We start from the raw sequence: 25,889 nt of genomic DNA, 5'->3' as shown, positions 1-25,889 counted from the left end.
TCAGTGAACAACGGCTCTGTGTAGTTAATGCTGCTCAATGTGAAAGCCCGCAGGTGATGGAGATTTACGCTGATTACAGAACCGGCTTTCTGACAAGATGCGCATTAAATATCGCATGCGATTAATCGTGCAGCCCTAAGTGTGATCTAATTCTGCTCACTCCAGTTTTAGGAAAATTGCATCAGCTGATTCAAGTGCAATGTGGTCTACCACAAGAGTAAGAACACAGCATGTTCTAAGCAGGAGCATAATGAATCATTACTGGTTTCTAGCTGTCTCTCCAGTTTGACTTCTGGTCTGACCAAATCCTGCTAAATACCTTGCATATATACAAAGTGAAAGCATCACAATGCACAATTTACAACCAAATGCTTAACCTCTGTAGCCTTTATACTTTGAGCGCCATGAAATTATTTGCCTTTGAAATCAATAGAATAATCTGAAATTTCACTTGGTAAGTATTGAGTTTCTCAGTGCTTTTGTGTATTACACCTAAAGCAACAACCACATAGTGGCTCAAAACATGCAAATTCTGATCATGACTAACATAACTACCAAAGTCTGTTTAAACAGCATTTACGCTCCAGTGCAAACACAATTAGATCACAGATGACAGAATTCCATAGAAACTGTTAACTAAGCTTGACGGATGGATAATAAATTAGGTTTTAAGTTTACAAGTTCTTCCCAGTTCCCACACTCAATCAATTTCTAGGGTATGCAAAATATGCATCTTTCTGTCTTAGTCTATTTAGTTGCAGCATCAACTAACAATAGAACACAAGGAGCAACAAAGAAACTTGGATCAAAAGGGCATAAAGTGGAGGTGGAGGAAGTGAATATGAAGAGGCTGTTTAAAGAAGAGACAGGGTCTCCATGCATTTTAACAGCAGGCTCTGATTGTTAGCAGGGAAATAACCACAGGATTACAGCTCTTGAAGCACTGTAATATCAATACATATTAAGACAGAAGAAAACAACAGACAATAAATAATTAAGCAGGTATTTAAATTCTATTGCATAGTGCCTGTAGTGAGACATTAATATGATTGTCAGTCAATTGTAGTAAATTGACAAGTCACATTAAAACTGAAATGATTGGGTATGTCCCTCACTATAGGCATGTACATGCATGCATTTGTAATCCAGATTAATTATTATCACTCAATAAATGTAATGGAGGAAACATTCATCGTTTTTGTATTTCAGGCAGAAGGAAGAAATATTGCATTACCTTCATCTCTTGAGTAATCTTCACCAGAGTGGGGCTCAAACAAATAATCACCAGTGGCCAATTCAAATGCCTGAAAAGAGAAAGAGCAATCCAATATCAGGTCTGAACTGTTACCAAATTGATTTACCTGTTCTCACAAGGATGCCTGTGGATTTATATAAAAGTAAAGCTGATTAACAAACTGATGAGCGACCATGTGTAGCTTCTCACCATGCAGGCTGTGCTCCATATGTCAGCGGGTGTGCTGTACCCTGATCCCAGCAACACCTCTAGAGAGCGGTACTGTCGGGTCTGAATGTCTTCAGTAAAGTGCTTGTACTGAAGAACAGAGAATTTATATCAATAATCATATTGAGTATTTAATAAAAAAACATGAAATCAACTTCTATATTATCTTTCTTAATAAATGTACCATTTATCGGTCCACACTCAACCAAATAAACGTACACTACCGTTCAAAAGTTTGGGGCCGATAAGATTGTTTTAATGTTTTCAAAACAAGTTTGAAAATTAAAAAAGAAAAACAAAACAAAACAAATTAACAGTTTTTAAAGTTTTCATGCTCACTAAGGCTTATTTAATTTTAAATAACTATTTAATGTAATTTATTCCTGTGATTGCTAAGCATCATTTTCAGCACTCATTACATTACTTTAGCATCACATGATCCTTCAGAAATCATTCTAATTTGCGTTTTTACAAATAAATTATTTGGATTTCATCAGGTTATTAAGATTCTTACCACCCAGCAGGCGTTGCCAAGGTCTGCAATCTTGACCTTGATATTGTCTGCGTTAAGTGGGTCCAGTGGATTGACCAATAGGCTTCCAGATGACAACTTATCTGAAAGAGGAGGAAAAAACTAATCAAAAACAGCCATATGTGGTCACTATGAACTCTCATTGTAAAATGTCTCATCAAAAATGCTCACTATGTTAGGAACGACATGAGTGTGAACAAATAATGACACTTTTCATTTTTTATGTGAACTACCCCTTTAATACAAACAGTTACCAGCATGTAAGAATCACATAATCTCTTAAAAACCTCACTAAAATAATTAAAAAAGCCATATAAAATTCACCATTCTTTAGCTTATCCTTGTTCTGTTCCCTGGCTCTGGTTCTAGTCTTCTGCTGATCTTGCTCTCCGGGTGGCATCTCTCCTTCCTCTAGCTGCTCTCGGCCTGAGGTGCCATTACTGTAGCCGGCCTGGTCCAGTTCAGGGGACTCTGCCCCATTACAGTACTCGTACATGCTTTGAGCTGTGTCCTCTGGGCCTGTGTTTGCATTATGGTGGTCCTCCTGTAGCAGTTGGCCATGTCGCTGGTCTCCTTGATCGTCCTCCTCAGGCTGTGTTTGACTGGAGTGCATACAGCCATTACAGTTGAGCTCAAGTGAAGCATCTGAGGTTAGTCTCTCTCTAGTCTCCACTATTACGCGAGAGGCAGAGAAACAGAAATATAATGGAGATGTGTTAATGGCAGCAAATTTGTACTTAATCAAGTTGCAAATAACAGCAAAATCTAAGCAACTTTAATTAACACTAGCACTATAAGAAAATTATTGATACAAATAGAAACTAACTTATTGTGTCCTCATTAGCAATGTCCTGCAGTGATGCCTGTCTTAGTGGGACACAGGAGGGGGTTTTGGGGGATTCTGGGTCATCCTCCTCTTCCTCTCTGCATTCAGGCCCAATCTCCATCTCTTCCAAGTCCATAATGCACTTCTCTAGGAGCTCCGCTTGACGCTTCTGCTTCTTCTTTAGCTTCTTTTTCTTGTTTTTTGACATTTTTGGTGCCTGAGGAAGAGCAAGATGGGTGATCATGTTAATGCGAAAAAGCATCATGACAACTGAAAAATTCCAGGTTATTTGACAAATAGTTACACTACCATGCAAATGTTTAGATTTTTGTTTTGTCAGATGTTTGTCAGATGAAACAAGACTCTCATTCTTAACAAGGCTGCATTTATTTAAAAAAAAAAAAAACAGTCAAAACAGTATTATTGTGAAATATTACTACAATTTAAAAGAACTGTTTCCTATTTTTATTTTTTTAATGTTCAATTGTAATTAAGTCCTGTGATGGCAAAGCTGAATTTTCAGCAGCCTTTACTTCAGCCTTCAGTGTCACAGGATCCTTCAGAAATTATTCTAATATGCTAATTTGCCACTCAAGAAACATTTATTAGTATGAATGTTGAAAACAGTTGTGCTGCTTTATATCTTTGTGGAAACCATGACATGTTTTTATCAGGATTCTTTGATAAACATTTATTTAAAATGGAAATACTTTGCATCATTATTAATGTCTTCACAATTACGGTGGCAATATTTTAAGTTGTAAATAACCCAGAATATTCCTGGAATTGAGAACAGCAGCTCAAGATTATATTCAAAGAACTACAGAAAGAAAAAAAATGATTGAATAGTTTTCTTCGGGACATTAAATAAAATAAAAAATTATAAAAAATTAATTGAAATTAAATGTATAAAAATATCTGCTTAAGGAGGAAAACATACCTGTTTTGGTGCTGGGGCAGTGCTGACTGGAAGATAAAGGTCAACACAAGTCATTGTAACTCAGTGACAGCTTGCAAAGTAAAATAATTTTAAGAGCAGTATGCTAGAGGGTAAGAAAGCTAACCAACAAGTTTTGTTAACGAGAGAATGTGAAAAACTACTAGGGAAAAGTTTACACAATCATTTGCAACTGGTTGAAGCAGTGTAAAAAGTATGCTTCACTGTGCGTGTCATCACTGTGTGCAGAGCTGTCGTACCTGCTGACCCAGATGGAGGGGGAGCGCCTGCTTTCTGCCACTCAGTGGCTTCTGCAGCCAAGCGCCTGATATACAGCTCATCCACGCTCATGAGAATGTTCTCTGGCTTAATGTCTGTGTGGATGATTTGACACTTGGTGTGCAGGTAATCCAGACCTTGAATAACCTGATATTTCAAAAATGCAGAGACTCAAACGACTATAGAAAATATATATTAGCACCTTTCTAAACATCCTGGAGCAACACAACATACAATTTTAATCACAAAACCAAAAGGAACATAATATAACACTGAATATTAACAATACAGTACTTTTACAACAATGCAACACAACATTATTACATTATTATTATTGGTTATTCACAGCTCTCTGAAACAGATGACTCTGATTGCTTCTGATTCTAATTGAGAAACACCCTGCCAGATTTTTTTTTTGTTTTGTGTTTTTGAAAGAAATCCCTTATGCACACCAAGTCTGCATTTATTTGATTAAAAATACAGTAAAAGCAGTAATGTTGTCTTCAGTGTCATATGATGCTCATTCTAATATGAAAAAATTCTTATCAATATTGAATACAGGAATTTTTTTTTTGGGATGTCACTTAATGTCACTTTTGATCAATTAAATGCATCCTTGCAAAATAAAAGTATTAAATTCTTAGAAAAAAAAAAACTTCTGGCAGTAATGCACATTATCACTTACAAACATGTCTGTTCTAGTGGTTTCATAAAAAAACGTGACAAAAAGTAAACTAGTAAATTTTTAATAAAACTATAAACGTTAAGCAAACTCATAATAATTCATCTGTAATTGATCCACTGAATCCAGGACAGCAGTTAATTAGTCAAACCGTAATTACGTGAACACTGATCTGGTTGTGCGGTGGTGTGCTGCGTTACCTGTCGAATGATGCTCTTGACACAGGGCAAAGGTAAGCCTTGATAGTTGGACTTGATAATCCATTTAAGCAAGTGGTGCCCTAGAACCTCAAACACCATGCAGACATCTGAAGGGTCAAGTGAAGGTCCAACGCTTTTAAAATGGAATCTGCTGTTGGTAGGAATAAATGTAAAACTTCTAACTGAAAAACATGATATCAGAACAGCTTCGCTCAGTATAATCTACTTGAAGCAACAACTGTTTCAAAGTCAGCATTCACAAGTGCCCTTGTAAAAGAATTTGGGGTATCTTAAAATAGCACAAGACACCTGCTTGAAGACTTCTTGACCTATTTTCTCTCTCACACACAGATACACACAAAATTCTTCATATTCAAGGATACGAGTCCCATTGACTCCTGAGATCTTGAAGTCATCCAGTAGCTGCACAACCATCTCTCTGTTTGGATCATCAGGGTCTGTATTTCTGACCTGAAAACAAAACAAATAAATAAAATTAAGCATCCTGGTTTAGTGATATACAAAAATATGATTGCCTGACAAATAAAAAAAAAAACGAATATACATACATATATATATATATATATATATATATATAAATATATAGATTAAAAATAATTAATATAATTGATTAAAAATGATTTAGACAATCTATATTTCATCTTCATTGTTTTAACCTTTCCTTTTTTCTAAAATTATTATTTAAATAATTTCAGTTTCAGAAGTTTCTTTGGATACTTACAGATCTGAGTAGCTTTATTTCATCCAGAGCTGTTTCAGTGTAATGCTCTGCACTCTTTACCACTTTCATTGCAACAAACCGCTTCCCTCTGCAGAGAAAAAAAAGGAAGAGGAAAAACTGGATCATGCATATGAATCCGTGTTTTAAAAGGCTTAATTTAGATTATTTGACGTTAAATGCCTCATATGAGTCACTTTGGAATAAATCACAGTAGGCCTATGTATCATGATAAAAAAAAAAAAAAGACTTTACAGTCTGGAAATACTTTAGGCTATAGCAAATTATTTCTCGGACCCCCTATCACTTTAAGAAACGCTGGTCTACACAGAAGAAAGACCTGTCTAGACTCGAGTCGTGTCGAGCTATTCATTAGTCTGTTTGATGAGAAAAAATATGAAATTGATAAAATGGGTTATTAATCCGTACAACTGCAGCAGTGGAGGACTATTATTCTGCTGCGTGATACTGCAGAAGAACTGATGACGGCACGGTTTGATCTTCGGCTGACCAATCAGCAGAAAGGGGCGTTTAATTCCCGCCCACATGTAGAAATCGAATATTCAAGCTGTTTATTCATTTTTCCACCCATGAGCGAAAAGAATTCGTATGCAATGTTGGCACATTATAATGTGTCTTATGTTATTCAAAATGACAAAGCTCTTACTGGATGTCCCAGGCCAGCCACACAGTGGAGAAATGACCCCATCCCAGCTTCCGGATCACGTGGTATTTGCCATTGAGTAGGTCCCCTATTTTCACATGGTGATATCCTCCTGAACAAAGCAGAACAGCAATCCTTCAGCTTGTATTCAGAAAGCTCATCAATTGTCCTTTAGGGCTGGTTAGATTGTCATTTTGTTAGGGACTGATTTTGTATCAATTTAAAGTACATTTAGACAAAAATAGAAATTAGAACTTGACCAGACTATTGACATTTTAAAATAAGTAAATAATTAATAAGTACAAAATAATAACGTGAACAATAATAACATCACTTCCATGTTACATAAAAAAAATCACATATATCTGAAATACGCAGAGGATGATGCCATTCCTATATTTACAGTACCAAATATTCGTTTCCAACCAAATATCCGTTTAGGAACCATTTTAGTTTCACCAACAGATACTTGAAAAAAAACAACAACAACAACAACCTTGAAACAAGGAAGTGCCTCTAGTCATGTCATTTCAGCAATTTTAAGTCTCGTCTACAGATCAAACTGTAACTTCTGCTGTCAAAAAGACAGTCTCTGTGGAGACGTGCTGAAATCGCGTTTGGTCTCGTACTGTATCGCGTACCTTGTCAGTGTCCTGCGTTTTGCTTGGCCATTTGTTGTGATAAACAGGAAAGTGTGTCCAGCTGAATTCAATTAGAGTTTTGTTAAACGAATAAAAAAGAAGCTTAGTTTACCGTGGAAGCGGTCGCGGCTGCGGTCGTGTGAAGACCGAAGAGTGTAAAGACCATCGACTCTACCGTGCGACTCCACCGGGCAGGACACCGGCAAAGGATAAGTATCGCTTTTTATTTCTCCTCTTTCCTATTACTTGTTTCACTTCTGTTTCAGTTTTTTATAACCATTTCTTACTATGTGTCAGTAAGTTGTTGTTATTTTAGCATGTGTTTGGCTCAGTGTTATTTTTTTTAGGATTACTGATAAACTAATGTACTTTGATTTGTATTAGTTATCTATTTTAGTTTTAGTTACAGTTGTAGTAATGTTGTCATTTTATTAGTTTTTTATTATTTCTATATAGGTTTTTTATTAAATTTTAGTTTTATTTAATTTGAATTATTTCAGTACTTCAACATACAAAATGGAAATTAAATAATATATATATATGTACATGTATATGTATATGTGTGTGGCTGTACATACACATATGTAGTTGTTTTTTGCTGTTTGGCTTAGTGTTATGTTAGAATCATTATTATACTCATACCTTTTGTTCTTTTAATATTTTGAATTGTTTTTAGCTTTATTTTTTTGTTTTCATTTAAATGTTTAGTTTTGAAATGTTGTATGCATTTGTAATTTTTATTTAATTTATTTTATTTTCTTAAATGTGTATATATATCTATATATAGATATATATATATATATAGTATTTATAGAGTTTTAGCTTTTAGTTTTAATTACTTTTTCTTATTTGTAAGTCGCTTTGGATAAAAGCATCTGCTAAATGACTAAAAGTAAAGTAAAAGTAAAAAGAACGTATAGAGCTTTGTCTCCAACCTTTGCAATAGTCATTAGGATCTTCTTGCTCTTCATCGTCAGAGCCCAGGATTTCCTCGTCGGGCTCCTGTATCTGGGTCTCTGTAGGAGGCTGCTGCTGTTGTGATGCCCCGCGTGGAGGATGTGCTGGCCTGAGGGATGAGAGCACATTTCATTTAGGTCAATGGACAAGCTTTACAGCACAGACTATATAGGGAGGTCCTCTTACAATTTAAACTCTCACAGAGCGGTCATCTTACATTAAAGACACTATGATGCTGATTTTTACAAGGTACAAATGTTCTGACAACCGTTTCAGCATGTGATTTTCATTTCTGACATGCTACAATCAAAGGACTTACATAAAAACTATATTTTACCACATAAAAACACCTTTATTTATTCAATGAGCTCACTGAATAACCAAACTGAACTGTCCTGAATAATGCAGCTATATAATCTTTTGTAGAATTGCTTTATAGGTGAAACAGAAGTTGTAATTATAACTAAAATTACTGAATCCTGATCGAACAACTTGCTGATGCTGTTTTGCTGTTTATTACTGCAAATCTGCTTTAAAACAATCTGTATTGTTAAAAAAAAAACACTGTTAGAAAACATTGTTAAAATTGAAAGTTCTTTATTTGCATTGTTGGTTCCATGAAGAACTTTTAACATTCATGGAATCTTTTCAGTCCTAAAAAGTTTATTTACAATGAAAAAAGGTTCTTTAGATTATTAAAATGTTCTTCACACGAAGAAAAAAAACAGTTTTATGCCAAAATCCCCATGTCGAATCATTATTATTAAGAGTGTAAATAAATAAACTTGACTTGTTGAAAAAACTCTTCTGAATGAAACTTCATCTGAATCAGTCAACTGAATCTAAATCCAAGAAACACAATGTGCACACAGCCAGCGTTTCGTTTTCTACCACATAAGCTCTGTCAACAATGTTGACACACTATTGAGTAAAAAGTCTACCAGTGTTTGAATGCATTTCACTAACTGCATGTATCCATGATTGGTTTAACCCATGCAAGAAAAACACCTGTTTCTTACATCATTTAAAAAACTGAAGTGAAGGAAAGTGCATCTTGATACTGTGCATGCCAAAAAGATGACTTCATTCTGCCAAAATATCATCAAATGAACATGGTTCAACAGTTAAGACTGAATAATCAGAGCAAACTCAATATGACTCATTCTGTACACATCAAAACAGTGGTGTCTAAACTGACACTAAGTTTAACAGCCACTCTGCAACTTCCAGGACATTATTAAAAGTCTAAAGACACAATTGTACACCATATTGTGGTTCCTAATGTCTTAATGTCCAATAATCACATCCCAGAAAAGTGTTTAACTGTGCACGATCCAGTTTACATATAGGTAGTCCTTCTTAGGTCTAGTAACATTCTCATTTTAAAAATCCAAATGATAAGCCAGATAAATACTAGCAGGAAAAAACAAGAGAATAAAGCACAAACTCACTTCTTGGTCGACTTCTTGGCTTTGGCCCTTTTCTTCCTTGCCTGAAGTGCCAGAACTGGTGTGACAAATGAGATCCAGCATATGACAATGAAATTATTAATAAAAATCACTTAAACTCAGTTGCTCAAAGACAGTCAAACATAGCCTGACCATAATACAGGAGACACACAGACCGGTTATAGTGATCTTATGTAATCTTATATAATGCACATAAACAATACACAGTTGGGTGTTTACAGTGTGACAGGAACTGAGCGCTTTACATGAGTGCAGACGTGGCTCTTTAATAACATGAATGTTTTATCTATTTTTACAGCGCCACAGACATGGATGCAAAAACGAGGCTGAAGGAAATAAATTCCTGAAGTTTCCACGACAGCAAAGAGGAGGAAAACAGACGCTTTCAACTCCCATCCAGCTGATACCTGCACGCGCCTAACGTTACTCATAAGATTAACGTCCATCTAAAACAAAAGAGATGTGAAATCGCTTAAAGTGAAGCCGATACAAACCGACAATAAAATATGCATTTGGGGCGTGATGAAAATAAATGTAGCTCACTTCAGCTGCAGACTGAGTGGCTACATGCTAACGCTAAAGACACCAGCTCATGCGTCCCAACACAAGGCAAAATGCGCCTTTTTGCTTTAATATTACACTACTCGTTTGAGTCAGAATGCAAGTTAGTCACCTTGCCTCATGTATAATCGCTATAGCTTCCAATAAAGCAAATATTAGTCAGAGAAAGTCAAAGAAGAGATTACCTTTTCTCTCCATGTTGGCCCCTTAGTTGGCGCTTGGGTGGCCCTGCGCATGCGCGTCTTGACTCTTGCACGTCCACGATGCAAACTGTCATTTTTTTAATTCATCACAGTTCATTTTATTATTTTTTTATTACATTTTTTGTAATTACTTTCGCAATTATACACCGAATGGAAAGATGTTACAGAAGTAGCCAGACGTGCGCATTTTAAACTACCAAACGATGACTTCGATAAACACAAAAACAAAGCGCAGGTAAATCCACGGGACAAAAAGTATCATGGTAGCCATAGTTACAGCGGTTACTATGGTAAATTATGGTTACTGTGGTAATTTTGAGATTGAAGAAAATCTTGAAGATGCATTGGTCATAACATTTTTTTTTTAAATCACATTTTTAAATGAAATTCAGACCCAAGGTGTTGTGTAGAAAAGGTCAATAATGACCTCACACTCTATTGTTCAACCTAAAACAAACAATCAAAACAAAGAAGCAGAAGTTTCTGAAAAATATCGGCCTTTATTTTCAGTAAACAATGGTGTGTTTGATTCCATGTTTTCTGTCAGGTGCTAAAGAAGAGAGCTTTTCAGGTTCATAAATACCACCTCAACAGTATAAATATCTTACTCTGCTTTCATATTTGAACATTCAATTAATAGCATTTTAAAAAGAGCTACTGGAAGCAGAATCAGATCGAATACAGTTCATAGTAGCAACCTCAGGTAGACACACACACACACAACCTCACACTTTCTCTCTCTATGAAACATACACAAACACTGTGAAAAAGATCCGAAATAAAACAGCTACAGATTCCAAAAGCTTTATGAAATGTATATTTACAAATAGCCTAAACTTATCACCAATATCCAATGCAACAATTTACATTTTTCATCCTAGCTCTATCAAAGGAGCCTCCAATAAATTCCATCTTTATGAAAACTGATTAATGAGGAACATACTGTAAATCGTTAAATACAATGCTCATTATTTGATTGGAAAAATATATATATTAACAGAAACTAAATGAACAATGTTTTCTGAACATTTTAAAAGTACTGCAAATGTGATACATTGTACACAGAAAGAACAGCACAACTAAATACTACGAAATTTCAGGGAGATATTACATTTACAAGTAGACTTGCATGACTGTCATATATGAACATCATGGAACTGACCAAAACAAATTGTAAAAAAAAAGAAAAGTTGTTGATATTATTACCATCAAATTCTTTTGAAAAGATTCAATGTGTAAAATAATATTTTCTATGACTTCCATTCCTTCTGTTTGGCCCAGTAGACAACATTAAAAATATGAAAAGAAACAGTCAAACATCCTACTGACTGGCTGATTACAATACTGCAAAATGACAGCATTACTGTATAAGTAGTACAGTTGGTTTGATTGCCATCCAGAAGAAAAGGTCAAGATTCCATTTCATCTCCGTCAAAGACTGGCGGCTCAAAACTTATCACCTCTTCATATGTCTGACCTGAGCAGGAACAGAAAACAAACAATAAAGGTTGTGATTGCAACATACATTAAAACATAAATCTAGATTATTCAAAACTGAACTGACACAGCCCCTTATTTTCGTTAACCAAAACATTTTTATTAATTGAAATAAAGCTGAAAAAAAAAGATAAATATTAGATTAAAAACTTAAACTAAACAAATTAGAAATATTGCCTAGGCAACTAACTGAAATAAATTTTAAGTTGAAGCACTAAAAATACTAACTGGAAATTAATAAAAACTAAAATGAAAATACCTAAATATAAATATTTTAAAAACAAAAACTAATAAAAATGACAAAAGCACACAGAACAAAATGACTAAAAATTTAATTTAAATATCTATAAAAATAAAACCCAATTCAATTAGTAATAATAATGGTTTATTTAAAAAGTAATAGTAAATGAATATAAATATAGTATAATAATATAGAAGTATATAAATAATACTTAAAATAACAGTGGTTCAGGGTGGGAGGATGGGGTTCTGGAGGGAGAGTGTGTTGTTGATGGGATGGGGTGGGGTGGTCTAACTCAATGCTCAAAAGTGAACAAAACTGCTTAAAGCACTTGTAACTTGTGCCAACTGGCATTTTTTGTATATAAACAGACCAAAAATCCTTGACTCACGTTTCCACTCTTCAATATCAAGCTCTTGGCTCTCAAAGCTCTGGTCAAAAGGCTCTGCCTCGGGTTCATCATCTGGGTCATGGTACTGAGCAAAGTATGGGTGAGCCAGAGCCTCCGCCGCTGTGATGCGCTTATCTGTGTCCAAAACCAGCATCTTTTCTAGAAGGTCCACAGCTAAAACATAAAGAATCAAGTATTTAATCAAAATTAAATATTTCCAGCATATTTTTCTCGAAAATATTTGTTCAAAGTAACCTACAAAATGCACTACCACACAAAAATCCTACAAATTTAGCAAGGACAGATTACATTTATCAAATGTGACAGTAAAGAACAGTTAGAATGTTAGAAAATATTTCTATTTCAGATGAATGCTGTTCTTCTGAACTTTTTGTTAAAGATAAAAAATAAAAAAAGGTTTCACAGTTTCCACAAAAACAAGCAACAACTTTTATTTTTGACAGCTGCTGAAAATTCAGCATTGCTATCACAGGAATAAATTGTTGTTGTTTTTTTAAATACATTAAAATAGAAAACAGTTCTTTTACATTGCAATAATATTTCACAATATTACTGCTCTTGCAGAATTTATCAAATAAATGCAGTCTCTTCTGTGGCCAAAACATGCCAGTTTTACCTTGTGGATTAGCCCCGATAAACACATCAGCAAAATTCCTCTTGGCCATCTGAGGAAGTGAGTTGATGTAAGTACGAGCCTGTGGAAATAGACAGTTGAATCGTGAGCAGTCAAGAGTTAATAAAATAATGTCATTATCAAAGTATCAGCTATGTTCATTTAAAGTTAACATTACAATTAAGAATTGAGCTTATTGGTAATTCATGACTTGATCACCATGACAACTGCTTGTGTTTTGCACATACATTGCTAACACTGGGAATCATAACATTGTGGTGTTAGCATGCAGTGCCATTTGAATGCAGCAGCAAACAAACAGCTTCAGAAGGCAGAGGGGTCTGTGCTGGCGATGACACAGTGATTTCAGCTCACATAGATCAGTGAATAACTTGATGACAGCTCAGCGGGCAAGCAGTGAGAAAAGGAGAAAGTGGAGAAGATGGAGGAACTAAATTGGGGGCAATCTATTATCACCATTACATTTGCTTATATTCTCTACATAAAATGTTTTAAGCTGACTTGAAAATGTTCTAATGAATATTTTAACTGTTTGTTCTGTTCTCCGAATTTGATTGGCTGAATGGGTTTTCAGTCCAGTGTCGCTAGTTGTATCACTCAGCTTTTCTGAGTCTCCGATGTTGAATTGTGCAGTGTAAGTGGAAGAGTTTTTTTTTTTTTTGGAAGTCAGAGTAGCAGTATTTTCTCTAACTTCAGGAACACTCAGACTGGGGTTTCTCACACCAGTGAGCTGGAAACTGGAGAAATTACAAAAGGCTGTGTTTACCTGGGCCGTACAAAAGCACTCTTGATTGTGTGATATTGCTTTGTTATACGTTAGTAGGACTTTTTTAATTCTTCTAAATGCAGTCCGTATTTCCAAAGTGAGGTCTGCTAATTAAAGGGCATGAGGGGTATTCTGCAAACGGGGCTGGGCGACAGCGAGCTCACCTCATGGCTAGGCATCCTGCTTATTAGAGAGGCAGGTGGAGTTCCTGTAAGTCGCATTATCTGTTGAAGCTGGTTTATATCTTTGAAGGCCGGGTCAAGGAGCTAATGGTCAACAAATTTAGTTTAATGCATATATATCAAATGTTATCTGGACATTATATTGTGGTTCGCCACTGATCTAGGGAGGAAGACAGGATCAAACAAAGAGGGAGAAGGAATTGGCATGCAAATTGTGTTCATATACAGCAGAGAGGAATGTCATGCTTTGGATAGTAAGAGATTTTGACAAGGATTAGAATCAGTTCAGAAACACATCAGCAGAGCTGGAAGACAAAAATCAGGCTTGTTCATTTCAGTTTAGATGTCATGATTCAGTCCCAAACAGAACCTCAAATCAGTCCTTCATCTAAAAGTGAAGCCAAACGGTCAAAGTTTAGTTAGAGAACACTGGAAAAATATACTTTTTAATTAGCGACAATCAACACACGTTCCCTGTTGGAAAATCCAGCTTACACCGTTAACTGTATTTTGATTTCTAGCTGGTCCAAGCGGATCATTAGCTGGTCGACCAGCCACCATGTTCCAAAACCTAGCTTGATCACTTATGGTAACTAATTTTGTAGCTGGTCCAAAATGGTCTACCACCTCGCACCAGTTTTGGGTCAGTGTTTATTGATTTATTTATTAATTAAAAAGAAATTAGTACTTTTATTCAGCAAGAATTCATTAAATTCATAAAAAAATGACAGTAAATATATTTATAATAGTACAAAAATATATCGCAAATAAACACTGTTCTTTTGAACTTAATATTCAAAGAATCCCGATCCAGCCTGGACCAGATAAAAGCTATAATAAAAGCTAATACAGCTGCCAGCTTAAAATGGATTTGCCACTTTGAAAATCAACACAGACAGGCGTTTTTAGCAAGTACACACTTCCTAAATATATCAAACTCACAGACTCCGATGATATTTTCATTAACAGCTCAGGTCCTGGCATTCCAACCAGAAGCATAATAAGCTTCAACTGATCGATGTCTAGTATAATAAGATGAAGGAAAACTAGTGTGGCTCAACAAGGAACAGGCCACAAAAACAAAGCAGGAAACGCTTATTTTGGTTTCATGTGTACTTAAAGAACAGGAAGGCATAGAAGCTTTGGTCACATCTGTGGAAAGGCAAGCAAGCTAGTAAAAATAGCACAGGTGGAATATTTTCTGCCTGCCCAGCAAAAGCAAGTCAGAAGTAGCTGCACAGGTGTGCTCTGCCTGTGAGAGGGGGGAAATATTTGGCAAGTATTTCTGTTCCATGGGTTGTGGAGCCAGATGCATTTAGAGGAGCAGTCATTCAAGATACAGAGTGTCAAATATGCAAAGCCAGGGGGTAAAACACACTGCAAATGTGAAAACATTTGTCATTGGAAATTAAAGAGCGAGAAAGAGAGAAATAGGCATGTCATTTCCTGCAGGGCAGTTTATTGCGTTCTCATAATGATGGATGATATATCCTTCAAATCACTGTTGCATCTTGGGGCGCAGCTTGAAGACGGAGCTTAAGCGGAAGGGACAAAAGTTCAGTTTAATACAAGAGGCAGACAGACCTGCCAAATACACGCTGCAAGGACAGAGAAAGGGGAGAAAAAATAAAAAATAAACTGTAATGCGATTTGTATACATTTAAATCAGCATGAGAGCAAATACGCACTTAAAAATCATGCATTTTCTGGCTTGGAGCCATGGTGCAATTTACAGAGTGTTTTGCAGGTCAGCGAAGGGGAAATGAGAGGAAAAGGATACGATCTGTGCCAGGGAACAGAGTCCTGCCTGTCAACAGCTCAGCCATGATGCAGCCCACTGACCAAATGTCCACTGAAAAGAAATCAAGAAACAACATTAGTGGAGAGGCAGCAAGCACATGTTCCCTCTCTTGTGTGCTGACCCAGATGTCTTGTCACAGAGGGCTGTAAAAATGGCATGGATCAACAGCCAGAATCCTCAAAAGATATTTAGGCAAACCCATCAAGACTTGGCTGGTTAACATGGGCCAGTCAGCTTGTTTGGTAGTTGTTTTAACTACGCTACCATTCAAACATTTGGGGTCAGTAAGAATTAAGAATTTAATACTTTTATTCAGCAGGGATGAATTAACTTGATCAAAAGTGACAGTAAAGACATCTACACTGTTACAAAAAAATTCTGTTAAAAACAAAAGCTGTTCTTTAAAATTTCTATTCAAAGAATCCTAAAAAAAAAAAAAAAAATTATTGTGGTTTCCACACAAATATTAAGCAGCACAGCTGTTTTCAACATTAATATTATAAAAAATTGTTACCTGTCATGTTGTAGTGCATCCAGTTAAGCATGATCTCTGGAGCACGGTACCACCTTGTGGCCACATACCCTGTCATCTCATCATCAGTGTGTCGAGCCAGACCAAAGTCAAGGATCTGAGATACCAAAAACCATCAGTGTCATTATTATTTACAAGATGTATTGAGTAACCACACTACAAGCAAAAGTATAAAAACTAAAACAAAAACAAATGACAGACTCACCTTAAGTTCACAGTCTTCATTTACTGCCAGATTACTGGGTTTCAAGTCCTGGGAAACAATTAGTTAATATTACTTTACAGTTTCTTTATACCACTACAACCAACTGTTTTAAAGGAATATTTGCAGCTATTTATGAATTAAATGTATAGATGTAACACATCTTCTTGCATTTCAATTACCACAGACAAAACATTTCAACTTCAAATTCATTCGTTCATAAAAACAAATGAAAATGCCTATTTTTTTTTTTAAGCGATATAAAAAAAACAAAAAAAAGTTATGTGAGCTGTAATATTGTCAAAATCTTTTCAAGATGGACTACTTTCAGATTACCAACATAACTTCCGTGGAACATTTTTCATTCTTTTCTAGAACTCATTTCTAGCAATTTCTAGCTTTAGTCTTTGCACAACAACAGGCCTGAGCATACACAATGGTGATGCCAGGGAGAATTGGCTCCACGGGGCAGCACACAATTTTTTGAGGGGACAAAAAGCCTGCAGGCCATTTCTCATAAGCCTGAATGAACACTTACCCTGTGAATTATGTCAGCCGAATGGATGTACTGGTAAAATTAAAAGAAAAATATTTAAAAAAAAAAGTGTTAGGCTACATGAGAGAATCAAATTCCAGATAAATTCCAGATGAAGTCTTATTTACATCAGACTTAAGAGATTCCTGTTTGTGTTCGTTACAGTATTGAAAAAGTTCAGTTTCACCTTAAGCCCTCGCAGGATCTGGTAAATAAGGAACTGAACATGATCGTCGGTCAGCTTCTGACACTTCACAATATTATTCAGGTCAGCACCCATTAGATGAGTCACCAGGTACCTGCCAAACAGAATACAAGAATGTTATTCTCCTGCCTGCCAACTGTTTAACCTGGTATTGGGAGTGACAGCATAGCATGAAATGTAGGGAACATTTAATTCGGTTTGAATAAAATCCATTAATCTTGTTTTGCTTAGAAGTTTGACTGTGCTTCCAAAGTGAAGCAACAACTTAAACTTTGGCCATGGAGGAACTTCTGACTACTGTCAACATCAAGATTTGCCACTGGATCAGTTTTCATGTAAATATCCAGGGGTAGCTGCTTGCACATATTTTAATGCTTATTTTGGGACTGTGAGAGAAGAAACAGGAAATTATAGGGAGATATAAACTAGAGCTGCGATGATACAATCATATAATCAATATTTCGCAATTATGTTTTCCTTACAATAGCAATTAAATACTTTAGATACTTATTTATTTTTTGGGCATTCATAGAATGACCTCAGAACAAAATTACACTACTGTTAAAAAAGTTTGGGGCCAGTACGATTTTTTGTTTAAATAAATTAATATTTTTATTTTTCAAGGATGCATTAGATCCTTAGAGTAGAAGTTGAACAGAAGTTGAAGACTTTCAGACTGTTACAAAAGAAGTTCTTTTGAACTTTTTAAACCTTGATACATGTAGAAAATGTTTCTAGAGTACCAAACTGAATTATTCCTAAAGGATCAAGTGACAATGTCGACCGGAGTAACGGCTGCTGAAAAGTCAGTTTGCCATCACAGGAATAAATTACATTTTCATACAAATAATACAGAAAACCTTCATTTTAAATTGTAATAATATTTTACAATATTACTGTTTTGACTGTATTTTTGATTCAATTAATTCAGCCTGGGTTAGCATAAGAGACTTCTGCCAAAAAACATTTTAAACTGTAGCATCTATATATAATAAATTATAAATAATAAATATATATTATTACTTAAGAAGGACTGTTATACTCAAGTGGTTGCTTAAAGGTAGAACAGAAAGAATAGATATGTGAGGGTTAATTTAAGTGAGTCAATCCTTTGATTTTGCTGATTTGAAACAGTACTGACCACTGAACCTGGCCAGCCTCTCACAGTATATTCAGGCACATTAACAATTATTACAGTCTTCAACCTATTAAACAAATGCCTCATGGTAACAAACAGCAGAGTCTAAATAAGCACTGACTCTTAGCAAGAGGGTGGAGCTACAGGTCAAACAGAGCCACTGTGTTGTGACACAGAGCCACTGTGTTGTGACACACAGCAGAGCTTAAAATAAGCCCTACTTAATCCCAGAAACACTCTCCGCCCAATAAACACACTCAGAATTAGAGATAATCAACAAATACATCCAACCCCCACAAAGATTTGGGGGAAAAAAACACAGATTAGAGACAGTAAACAAACATACATCACTTCTACTTGCACAGACAAATGAAAAACTGAAGCAAAGTGCAGATGCCCTTCATCCATTACTGTGCGTCAGGTCTATTTTTGGCAGTTGAATCGATGTTAAGTCACCACAGCATCTGGTTTTACAACCTGGCTGTGTCCTTAGCATTCCCCACTAACCCACGGCTGCTAGGCTGGAGCCAGGCAGCACAAAAAGCTGTCGTTGTGGAAACCCGAAGCTCCATAAAACCACGAGAGCCCGAATACATGCTTCTAGTTATGTAACAAATGGCACAAGATAAATAATGCATTATTCCGTTTAGTGTATGAGAAATTAGCGCTAAACACACAAGAGTGATTATATTAAAGCTGTACTAAAGGACGGGTAACAGCGCCTCAAAACCAAATCACTGTAATTGTGATCAACACAGTTGTTTATACAGGAAGCGTCTGATGTGGTGTGCTGTCACACCTTCAATTGGCACTGGCAGACAAAGACTTTCTATTTTAGATGTCTTGCCACCTGTTTGCAAGAAAATTATTTTTTTTAACGAATTTACACTACCATTCAAAAGTTTAAGGTCAGTAAGATTACTTTAATGCTATTGAAAGATGCTCACCAAGGCTACATTTATCATTTGATCAAAAATCCAGTAAAACAATATTACTACGAAATTATTATTGTTGCGAGTATTATTTACAACATACTTTATATCTGTGTCTTCAGTGTCACATTCTACTATGCTGATTTGGTGCTCAAGAAACATTTAGTATTATTATCAATGCTGAAAACAGTCGAGCTGCTTAACATTTTCGTGAAAACTAAAACGAGTTTTTTCCAGATTCGTTCAGGATTCTAATTTGAAACAGATTTTTATTTTTTTTGGCAACAGTATAAATGTCCTTACTGTCATTTTTAATCAATTTAATGTGCCTTTGCTTAATAAAGGAATTAATTTCTTGAAAAAAAAAACCTTATTGACCCCAAATGTTTGAGTGAACTATTTCCTGCAGTTTAATTAACACTTGCATGAAGTATAGTCATATTCATAACCAAAGAAGAAAAAAATTTATCAAGTCCAGCAAAAAGATCACTTAGGGAGGAAGTAATTGTCTGACTCACACATCATTAAACTCCTCCAGGCTGGTGGCAGGTGTGAAAACATCCAGCAGGCCGATCACCTGCAAGCACAAAGTGCAAAGAACACAAATCAGAATCATTTAGTACAGCGTGTACAGTCTTGCATTAAGATTTCATTGCATAAGCTCACAGGGAAATCTAGAATTAGGCAGTTATAGATTTCCCCGAATATGCCAATTTCAAATACGAAAGGAATTACTGTTTTAATACCCATTTTAATTCTGACAGACAGAATAATGGCTAAACCTAATAGCAGAGGAGGGTTGCTCAAAATTTGCAAGAAAAATGATGTTCTTCTAGAGCCCCTGGAGCAAACGATAGCTCAGTGACAGGGCTTGATTTAAGGGTATAATAACCCACATTTCCAATTGCATATCACTGCTATTTTACCGTAAACATCCTATTATTGACCTATTCTATTTTATGATTTCCAACAATAATTTTTATTGTGAATTATGTTGGGAGACCCAACACAGAAAGGACTTTTGTCTTGTGCAGTAACTCTTGTTTAACATCCTATTTATCTAGGTTGCCTAATTCACTCATGGTTATTATGTTGCCCCATAGACCTTAATAAGGTTAGAAGCCATATTGAATTTTATAATATTTGGATGAACTAAGCCTTTAACCATTGGGATTACCATCTGCTCCTCTGCATATTAGCCTTGTCAGGTTGATAATACATATGACCCAAACTCACATTCTCATGTTTCATATGCTTGAGTAGTCGCAATTCCCTGTAGGTCCGCTTGGCATGGATGATGGATTGAAATGGCCTTGACAGCTTCTTCACGGCGACCTTCAATCCTGTCTTTTCATCATATGCAGAGCTGAAACACACATGATTCAATCATGTCGTCACACTTCACTTTGTTGCACAACTGAAACTCCAACATGCTACAACAGGACCAAACAAAGTTAAAGATGGTTGGAAGTAGAAGTCAACATATAAAAGGCACTGATTTAACTTGCCATGCATTTCAAACTGAAACAAAAACCCACCAGATTCTCACTTCCTCATGAAAATAACTACCAAGGTTTATAGAAGGAACTAAACAGCAAAAAGTACCTATTGCAACCAATCACAAACTACCTTTTCAAGGACAAATTGTTTAAGAATTTGTCACACAATGACTGCTACAAGCTATGCAGTAGTACTAACAGTGAGAGTCATGATACAAACTTTCAAGAACCATAGGATATTTTACATGTATAATTTGACTCTGAGAGAACTAGCTAATAGATCTTTTTAAAGAAAATCTCAGTGCTTCCCTTTTTTGAATGCACTGCATGAGCTGAGAGATGAGCCTGGTACTTCAAACCTAGTGCAATCTGTTCATCAGATATTCAATTACACAGACACAATAAGGGGGCCCATGAAATATAATCTAAATAGCATGGTTGCCTAGCATCGCAACTTCTAACAGTCACTTTGGTGCATAAACAACCTGTCTGCCCCGAGTAGGAGTAATTTAGAAAACGAGTCTGGCCTTCAAACACCTGTCCGTTTAATAATATCACAGAGACCTTTCTGAAAATCATTTGCAAACATTAAAGAGTGAGATAACGCTTGTTTTGAGTTTAAGGAAGAAACCGAATAAGTCTCTCGATGTGCACAAACATGACTGGTTAAAACAAGGTCACAACTCCTCAGAAAAACATTGTGTCTTGACAAGTGTGTTTGCTAATTATGACAATTTAAAAGCTGAAATGTGCACTTTTTGCAATGTAAAATTATCTCAGAGTCCTCTTTATTATACAGAAACTATTTGTAGGTTGATTCCCTGAAAACATTGTGTGACATCACAAAGACAATGTGTTTGCAAATGGCCATTTTTTAAATAGAATTTTAATCATTTTTGTCTGAAATGAGTGGCTCATTTATTTATCTGTAATGTTTTGTTAATTGGCAACAAATTACTGAGTGCACCTTTAAGTGAATCATTAATCCAACTGTGCCAGAAAACATCACCACAAAACCCCCAACAAACTTCCTCATTGCAGCTAAACAAACCAAACGAGCAATCCAGAGGAATTAATTACGAGATTAAGATAATAACATAAGACAAACCCAGTGCTTCACCTCATCCTGGGTGTTACTACAAGCAAACGAGAAAAATAAGTGTTATGAATCACTGACAACAGTCTTGAAATCACAAGCAGCTCTGACTCATTGGCTGCGTTTCAAAACCTATCGAGTTCCCTACAAAGACAGCAATTTTGCGCATCACAAACGCACTAAGGTGGCCAAAACGGCAGCTGCCTTGAACCGAATAAGTCTCTCGATGTGCACAAACATGACTGGTTAAAACAAGGTCACAACTCCTCAGAAAAACATTGTGTCTTGACAAGTGTGTTTGCTAATTATGACAATTTAAAAGCTGAAATGTGCACTTTTTGCAATGTAAAATTATCTCAGAGTCCTCTTTATTATACAGAAACTATTTGTAGGTTGATTCCCTGAAAACATTGTGTGACATCACAAAGACAATGTGTTTGCAAATGGCCATTTTTTGTCCCATTCTGGGACACAGGCATGATGCATCATCTGTGGGGTGACCTCATTCAGGACAGACCCCACCAGATGTCCGCATTAAGACCACACTACACCACGAAGTAAAGCGAATGAAGAAAAGTGTGGTTTTGTATCATAAACAATGAACAGCTTTGCAGTGCATCGCGTTCATATCTTCGACTTGAATCGCTAGTAAAAATTGTTAACGTGTGCATCGCGTTGGCCATCCACCGCAAAGGTTTATCACTTTGCAACTGAAGTGGCATGCGTGCGTGCGTGCGTGCGTGCAATTTAGTACAGCGTGTACAGTCTTGCATTAAGATTTCATTGCATAAGCTCACAGGGAAATCTAGAATTAGGCAGTTATAGATTTCCCCGAATATGCCAATTTCAAATACGAAAGGAATTACTGTTTTAATACCCATTTTAATTCTGACAGACAGAATAATGGCTAAACCTAATAGCAGAGGAGGGTTGCTCAAAATTTGCAAGAAAAATGATGTTCTTCTAGAGCCCCTGGAGCAAACGATAGCTCAGTGACAGGGCTTGATTTAAGGGTATAATAACCCACATTTCCAATTGCATATCACTGCTATTTTACCGTAAACATCCTATTATTGACCTATTCTATTTTATGATTTCCAACAATAATTTTTATTGTGAATTATGTTGGGAGACCCAACACAGAAAGGACTTTTGTCTTGTGCAGTAACTCTTGTTTAACATCCTATTTATCTAGGTTGCCTAATTCACTCATGGTTATTATGTTGCCCCATAGACCTTAATAAGGTTAGAAGCCATATTGAATTTTATAATATTTGGATGAACTAAGCCTTTAACCATTGGGATTACCATCTGCTCCTCTGCATATTAGCCTTGTCAGGTTGATAATACATATGACCCAAACTCACATTCTCATGTTTCATATGCTTGAGTAGTCGCAATTCCCTGTAGGTCCGCTTGGCATGGATGATGGATTGAAATGGCCTTGACAGCTTCTTCACGGCGACCTTCAATCCTGTCTTTTCATCATATGCAGAGCTGAAACACACATGATTCAATCATGTCGTCACACTTCACTTTGTTGCACAACTGAAACTCCAACATGCTACAACAGGACCAAACAAAGTTAAAGATGGTTGGAAGTAGAAGTCAACATATAAAAGGCACTGATTTAACTTGCCATGCATTTCAAACTGAAACAAAAACCCACCAGATTCTCACTTCCTCATGAAAATAACTACCAAGGTTTATAGAAGGAACTAAACAGCAAAAAGTACCTATTGCAACCAATCACAAACTACCTTTTCAAGGACAAATTGTTTAAGAATTTGTCACACAATGACTGCTACAAGCTATGCAGTAGTACTAACAGTGAGAGTCATGATACAAACTTTCAAGAACCATAGGATATTTTACATGTATAATTTGACTCTGAGAGAACTAGCTAATAGATCTTTTTAAAGAAAATCTCAGTGCTTCCCTTTTTTGAATGCACTGCATGAGCTGAGAGATGAGCCTGGTACTTCAAACCTAGTGCAATCTGTTCATCAGATATTCAATTACACAGACACAATAAGGGGGCCCATGAAATATAATCTAAATAGCATGGTTGCCTAGCATCGCAACTTCTAACAGTCACTTTGGTGCATAAACAACCTGTCTGCCCCGAGTAGGAGTAATTTAGAAAACGAGTCTGGCCTTCAAACACCTGTCCGTTTAATAATATCACAGAGACCTTTCTGAAAATCATTTGCAAACATTAAAGAGTGAGATAACGCTTGTTTTGAGTTTAAGGAAGAAACCGAATAAGTCTCTCGATGTGCACAAACATGACTGGTTAAAACAAGGTCACAACTCCTCAGAAAAACATTGTGTCTTGACAAGTGTGTTTGCTAATTATGACAATTTAAAAGCTGAAATGTGCACTTTTTGCAATGTAAAATTATCTCAGAGTCCTCTTTATTATACAGAAACTATTTGTAGGTTGATTCCCTGAAAACATTGTGTGACATCACAAAGACAATGTGTTTGCAAATGGCCATTTTTTAAATAGAATTTTAATCATTTTTGTCTGAAATGAGTGGCTCATTTATTTATCTGTAATGTTTTGTTAATTGGCAACAAATTACTGAGTGCACCTTTAAGTGAATCATTAATCCAACTGTGCCAGAAAACATCACCACAAAACCCCCAACAAACTTCCTCATTGCAGCTAAACAAACCAAACGAGCAATCCAGAGGAATTAATTACGAGATTAAGATAATAACATAAGACAAACCCAGTGCTTCACCTCATCCTGGGTGTTACTACAAGCAAACGAGAAAAATAAGTGTTATGAATCACTGACAACAGTCTTGAAATCACAAGCAGCTCTGACTCATTGGCTGCGTTTCAAAACCTATCGAGTTCCCTACAAAGACAGCAATTTTGCGCATCACAAACGCACTAAGGTGGCCAAAACGGCAGCTGCCTTGATTCTGGGACACAGGCATGATGCATCATCTGTGGGGTGACCTCATTCAGGACAGACCCCACCAGATGTCCGCATTAAGACCACACTACACCACGAAGTAAAGCGAATGAAGAAAAGTGTGGTTTTGTATCATAAACAATGAACAGCTTTGCAGTGCATCGCGTTCATATCTTCGACTTGAATCGCTAGTAAAAATTGTTAACGTGTGCATCGCGTTGGCCATCCACCGCAAAGGTTTATCACTTTGCAACTGAAGTGGCATGCGTGCGTGCGTGCGTGCGTGCACGCGATGTGGCATTCGCAACATACGCGGCTTTAAATGTTTATAAAGCGTAAATTAGACACAATAAAACACGCTGCAACACTACAAACACTTTTAACCTGCTTTTTTGTAACTAGCAATCCCTCTTACATAACAAACTACGGACTTTGGTCTTATTAGCAAGTTTGCTAACGCAGTGCAATGCTGTACGGGCCCGTAAGAATGAATGGGACACATCGTTCCGCCATCGAAACAACAGATAAATATTTACCTTACAGATCCGTATGCACCAGAGCCGACGGGAGACAAGTTCTGATATCGCACAGGGACCTCCCATATTGTCTTGTTGACCTCCTGTCGATAGAAAGTGGGTCTTTCTTTCTGCGACATGCCTGCAGAACGAGCGCCCGAGGCGAGTTGAGAGACTTCTGCTTTCCCTGGCTTGCCTGCCTGTGATTCAAGGCGGTTGTTTTCGTGCAACAATCAAAAATGGAAAGTAAACGACAGATAAGTCGAGCGTGCACGCGGGTACTAAAGAACGAACCACCTCGATGTGTTTAGTTCATGCCAGCGGCTCCGAATATTCTTGGAATGTGAGTGAGAAGTTGCTCGGTTCCGGGTCGCGGTGATTTCGAGCACTATCCCGTGTGCGTCTCTCCCTGCTGCTACAAATGAAAGTCACAGTAAAAAAAAAAGCTAAGTGAGTTCCCAAGCGCGCCCCCTGCAACACATGTACACATTCACAGGAGGATTTAACAAGGCAACACACAGATCGTTGATGTACTACAACGTTTTGTGCAACGTTTAATGCAAGTCTCTGAATTCGATATTTATACCACCCTAAAACGTTTTAGGTGGTTTGAATTTTAC

The 25,889-nt window shown here is 36.4% G+C and overlaps 2 protein-coding genes across 8 annotated transcripts in view; both read right to left on the bottom strand.

Moving 5' to 3' along the window:
* srpk1a (SRSF protein kinase 1a) overlaps nucleotides 1-10,210 on the bottom strand; it is a 16,757-nt gene extending 6,547 nt beyond the window's left edge. For 4 of the 5 annotated variants that reach the window (XM_016474309.1, XM_016474316.1, XM_016474314.1 and 1 more), the window contains exons 1-14: nucleotides 10,135-10,210; nucleotides 9,371-9,425; nucleotides 7,898-8,028; nucleotides 6,325-6,433; nucleotides 5,661-5,748; nucleotides 5,302-5,389; nucleotides 4,919-5,025; nucleotides 4,018-4,183; nucleotides 3,761-3,786; nucleotides 2,821-3,037; nucleotides 2,319-2,666; nucleotides 1,977-2,077; nucleotides 1,445-1,552; nucleotides 1,235-1,304 (exon numbers count right to left, since the gene is read on the bottom strand). In XM_016474309.1, coding sequence (XP_016329795.1) covers nucleotides 1,235-1,304; nucleotides 1,445-1,552; nucleotides 1,977-2,077; nucleotides 2,319-2,666; nucleotides 2,821-3,037; nucleotides 3,761-3,786; nucleotides 4,018-4,183; nucleotides 4,919-5,025; nucleotides 5,302-5,389; nucleotides 5,661-5,748; nucleotides 6,325-6,433; nucleotides 7,898-8,028; nucleotides 9,371-9,425; nucleotides 10,135-10,147 — 1,627 coding nt within the window. In that variant the 5' untranslated portion in view covers nucleotides 10,148-10,210. The other variant, XM_016474312.1, reaches the window with a different exon arrangement.
* Nucleotides 10,211-10,638: 428 nt separating this feature from the next.
* On the bottom strand, nucleotides 10,639-25,776 carry LOC107678860 (mitogen-activated protein kinase 14A-like). 3 transcript variants are annotated; one of them, XM_016474293.1, is made up of 13 exons: nucleotides 25,291-25,769; nucleotides 23,192-23,321; nucleotides 19,748-19,806; nucleotides 17,142-17,253; nucleotides 16,958-16,987; nucleotides 16,423-16,470; nucleotides 16,200-16,314; nucleotides 15,665-15,736; nucleotides 13,867-13,946; nucleotides 12,919-12,997; nucleotides 12,282-12,455; nucleotides 11,531-11,629; nucleotides 11,395-11,420 (listed from the first exon to the last, which is right to left on the bottom strand). In XM_016474293.1, the coding sequence occupies exons 1-12, from the start codon at nucleotides 25,407-25,409 to the stop codon at nucleotides 11,562-11,564; spliced, it is 1,086 nt and encodes a 361-aa protein (XP_016329779.1). In that variant the 5' UTR covers nucleotides 25,410-25,769; the 3' UTR covers nucleotides 11,395-11,420; nucleotides 11,531-11,561. The 3 variants fall into 3 exon arrangements, with proteins under 3 accessions (XP_016329786.1, XP_016329774.1, XP_016329779.1); XM_016474300.1 differs by lacking the exon at nucleotides 13,867-13,946 and adding an exon at nucleotides 14,827-14,906 and having other exon boundaries at nucleotides 10,639-11,629; nucleotides 25,291-25,776; XM_016474288.1 differs by having other exon boundaries at nucleotides 10,639-11,629; nucleotides 25,291-25,768.
* Nucleotides 25,777-25,889: the final 113 nt, after the last annotated feature.

Source organism: Sinocyclocheilus anshuiensis, unplaced genomic scaffold (assembly GCF_001515605.1).
Source record: "Sinocyclocheilus anshuiensis isolate Anshui unplaced genomic scaffold, SAMN03320099.WGS_v1.1 scaffold13, whole genome shotgun sequence".
NCBI lineage: Eukaryota > Metazoa > Chordata > Actinopteri > Cypriniformes > Cyprinidae > Sinocyclocheilus > Sinocyclocheilus anshuiensis.
The sequence above is the reverse complement of the archived record's forward strand: the minus strand, read 5'-3'. Positions and strand labels throughout refer to the sequence as shown.

Bases quoted from the DNA above. Each gene is read 5' to 3' on its own strand.
- LOC107678860 (XM_016474300.1), bottom strand. From the start codon at position 25,409: ATGTCGCAGAAAGAAAGACCCACTTTCTATCGACAGGAGGTCAACAAG. The intron at 23,322-25,290 runs GTAAATATTTAT...TGTGTGTTTCAG, and splicing joins GGTGCATACGGATCTGTAAG to CTCTGCATATGATGAAAAGA. The intron at 16,471-16,957 runs GTAAGTGTTCAT...ATTGTTTCCCAG, and splicing joins CGGCTGACATAATTCACAGG to GACTTGAAACCCAGTAATCT.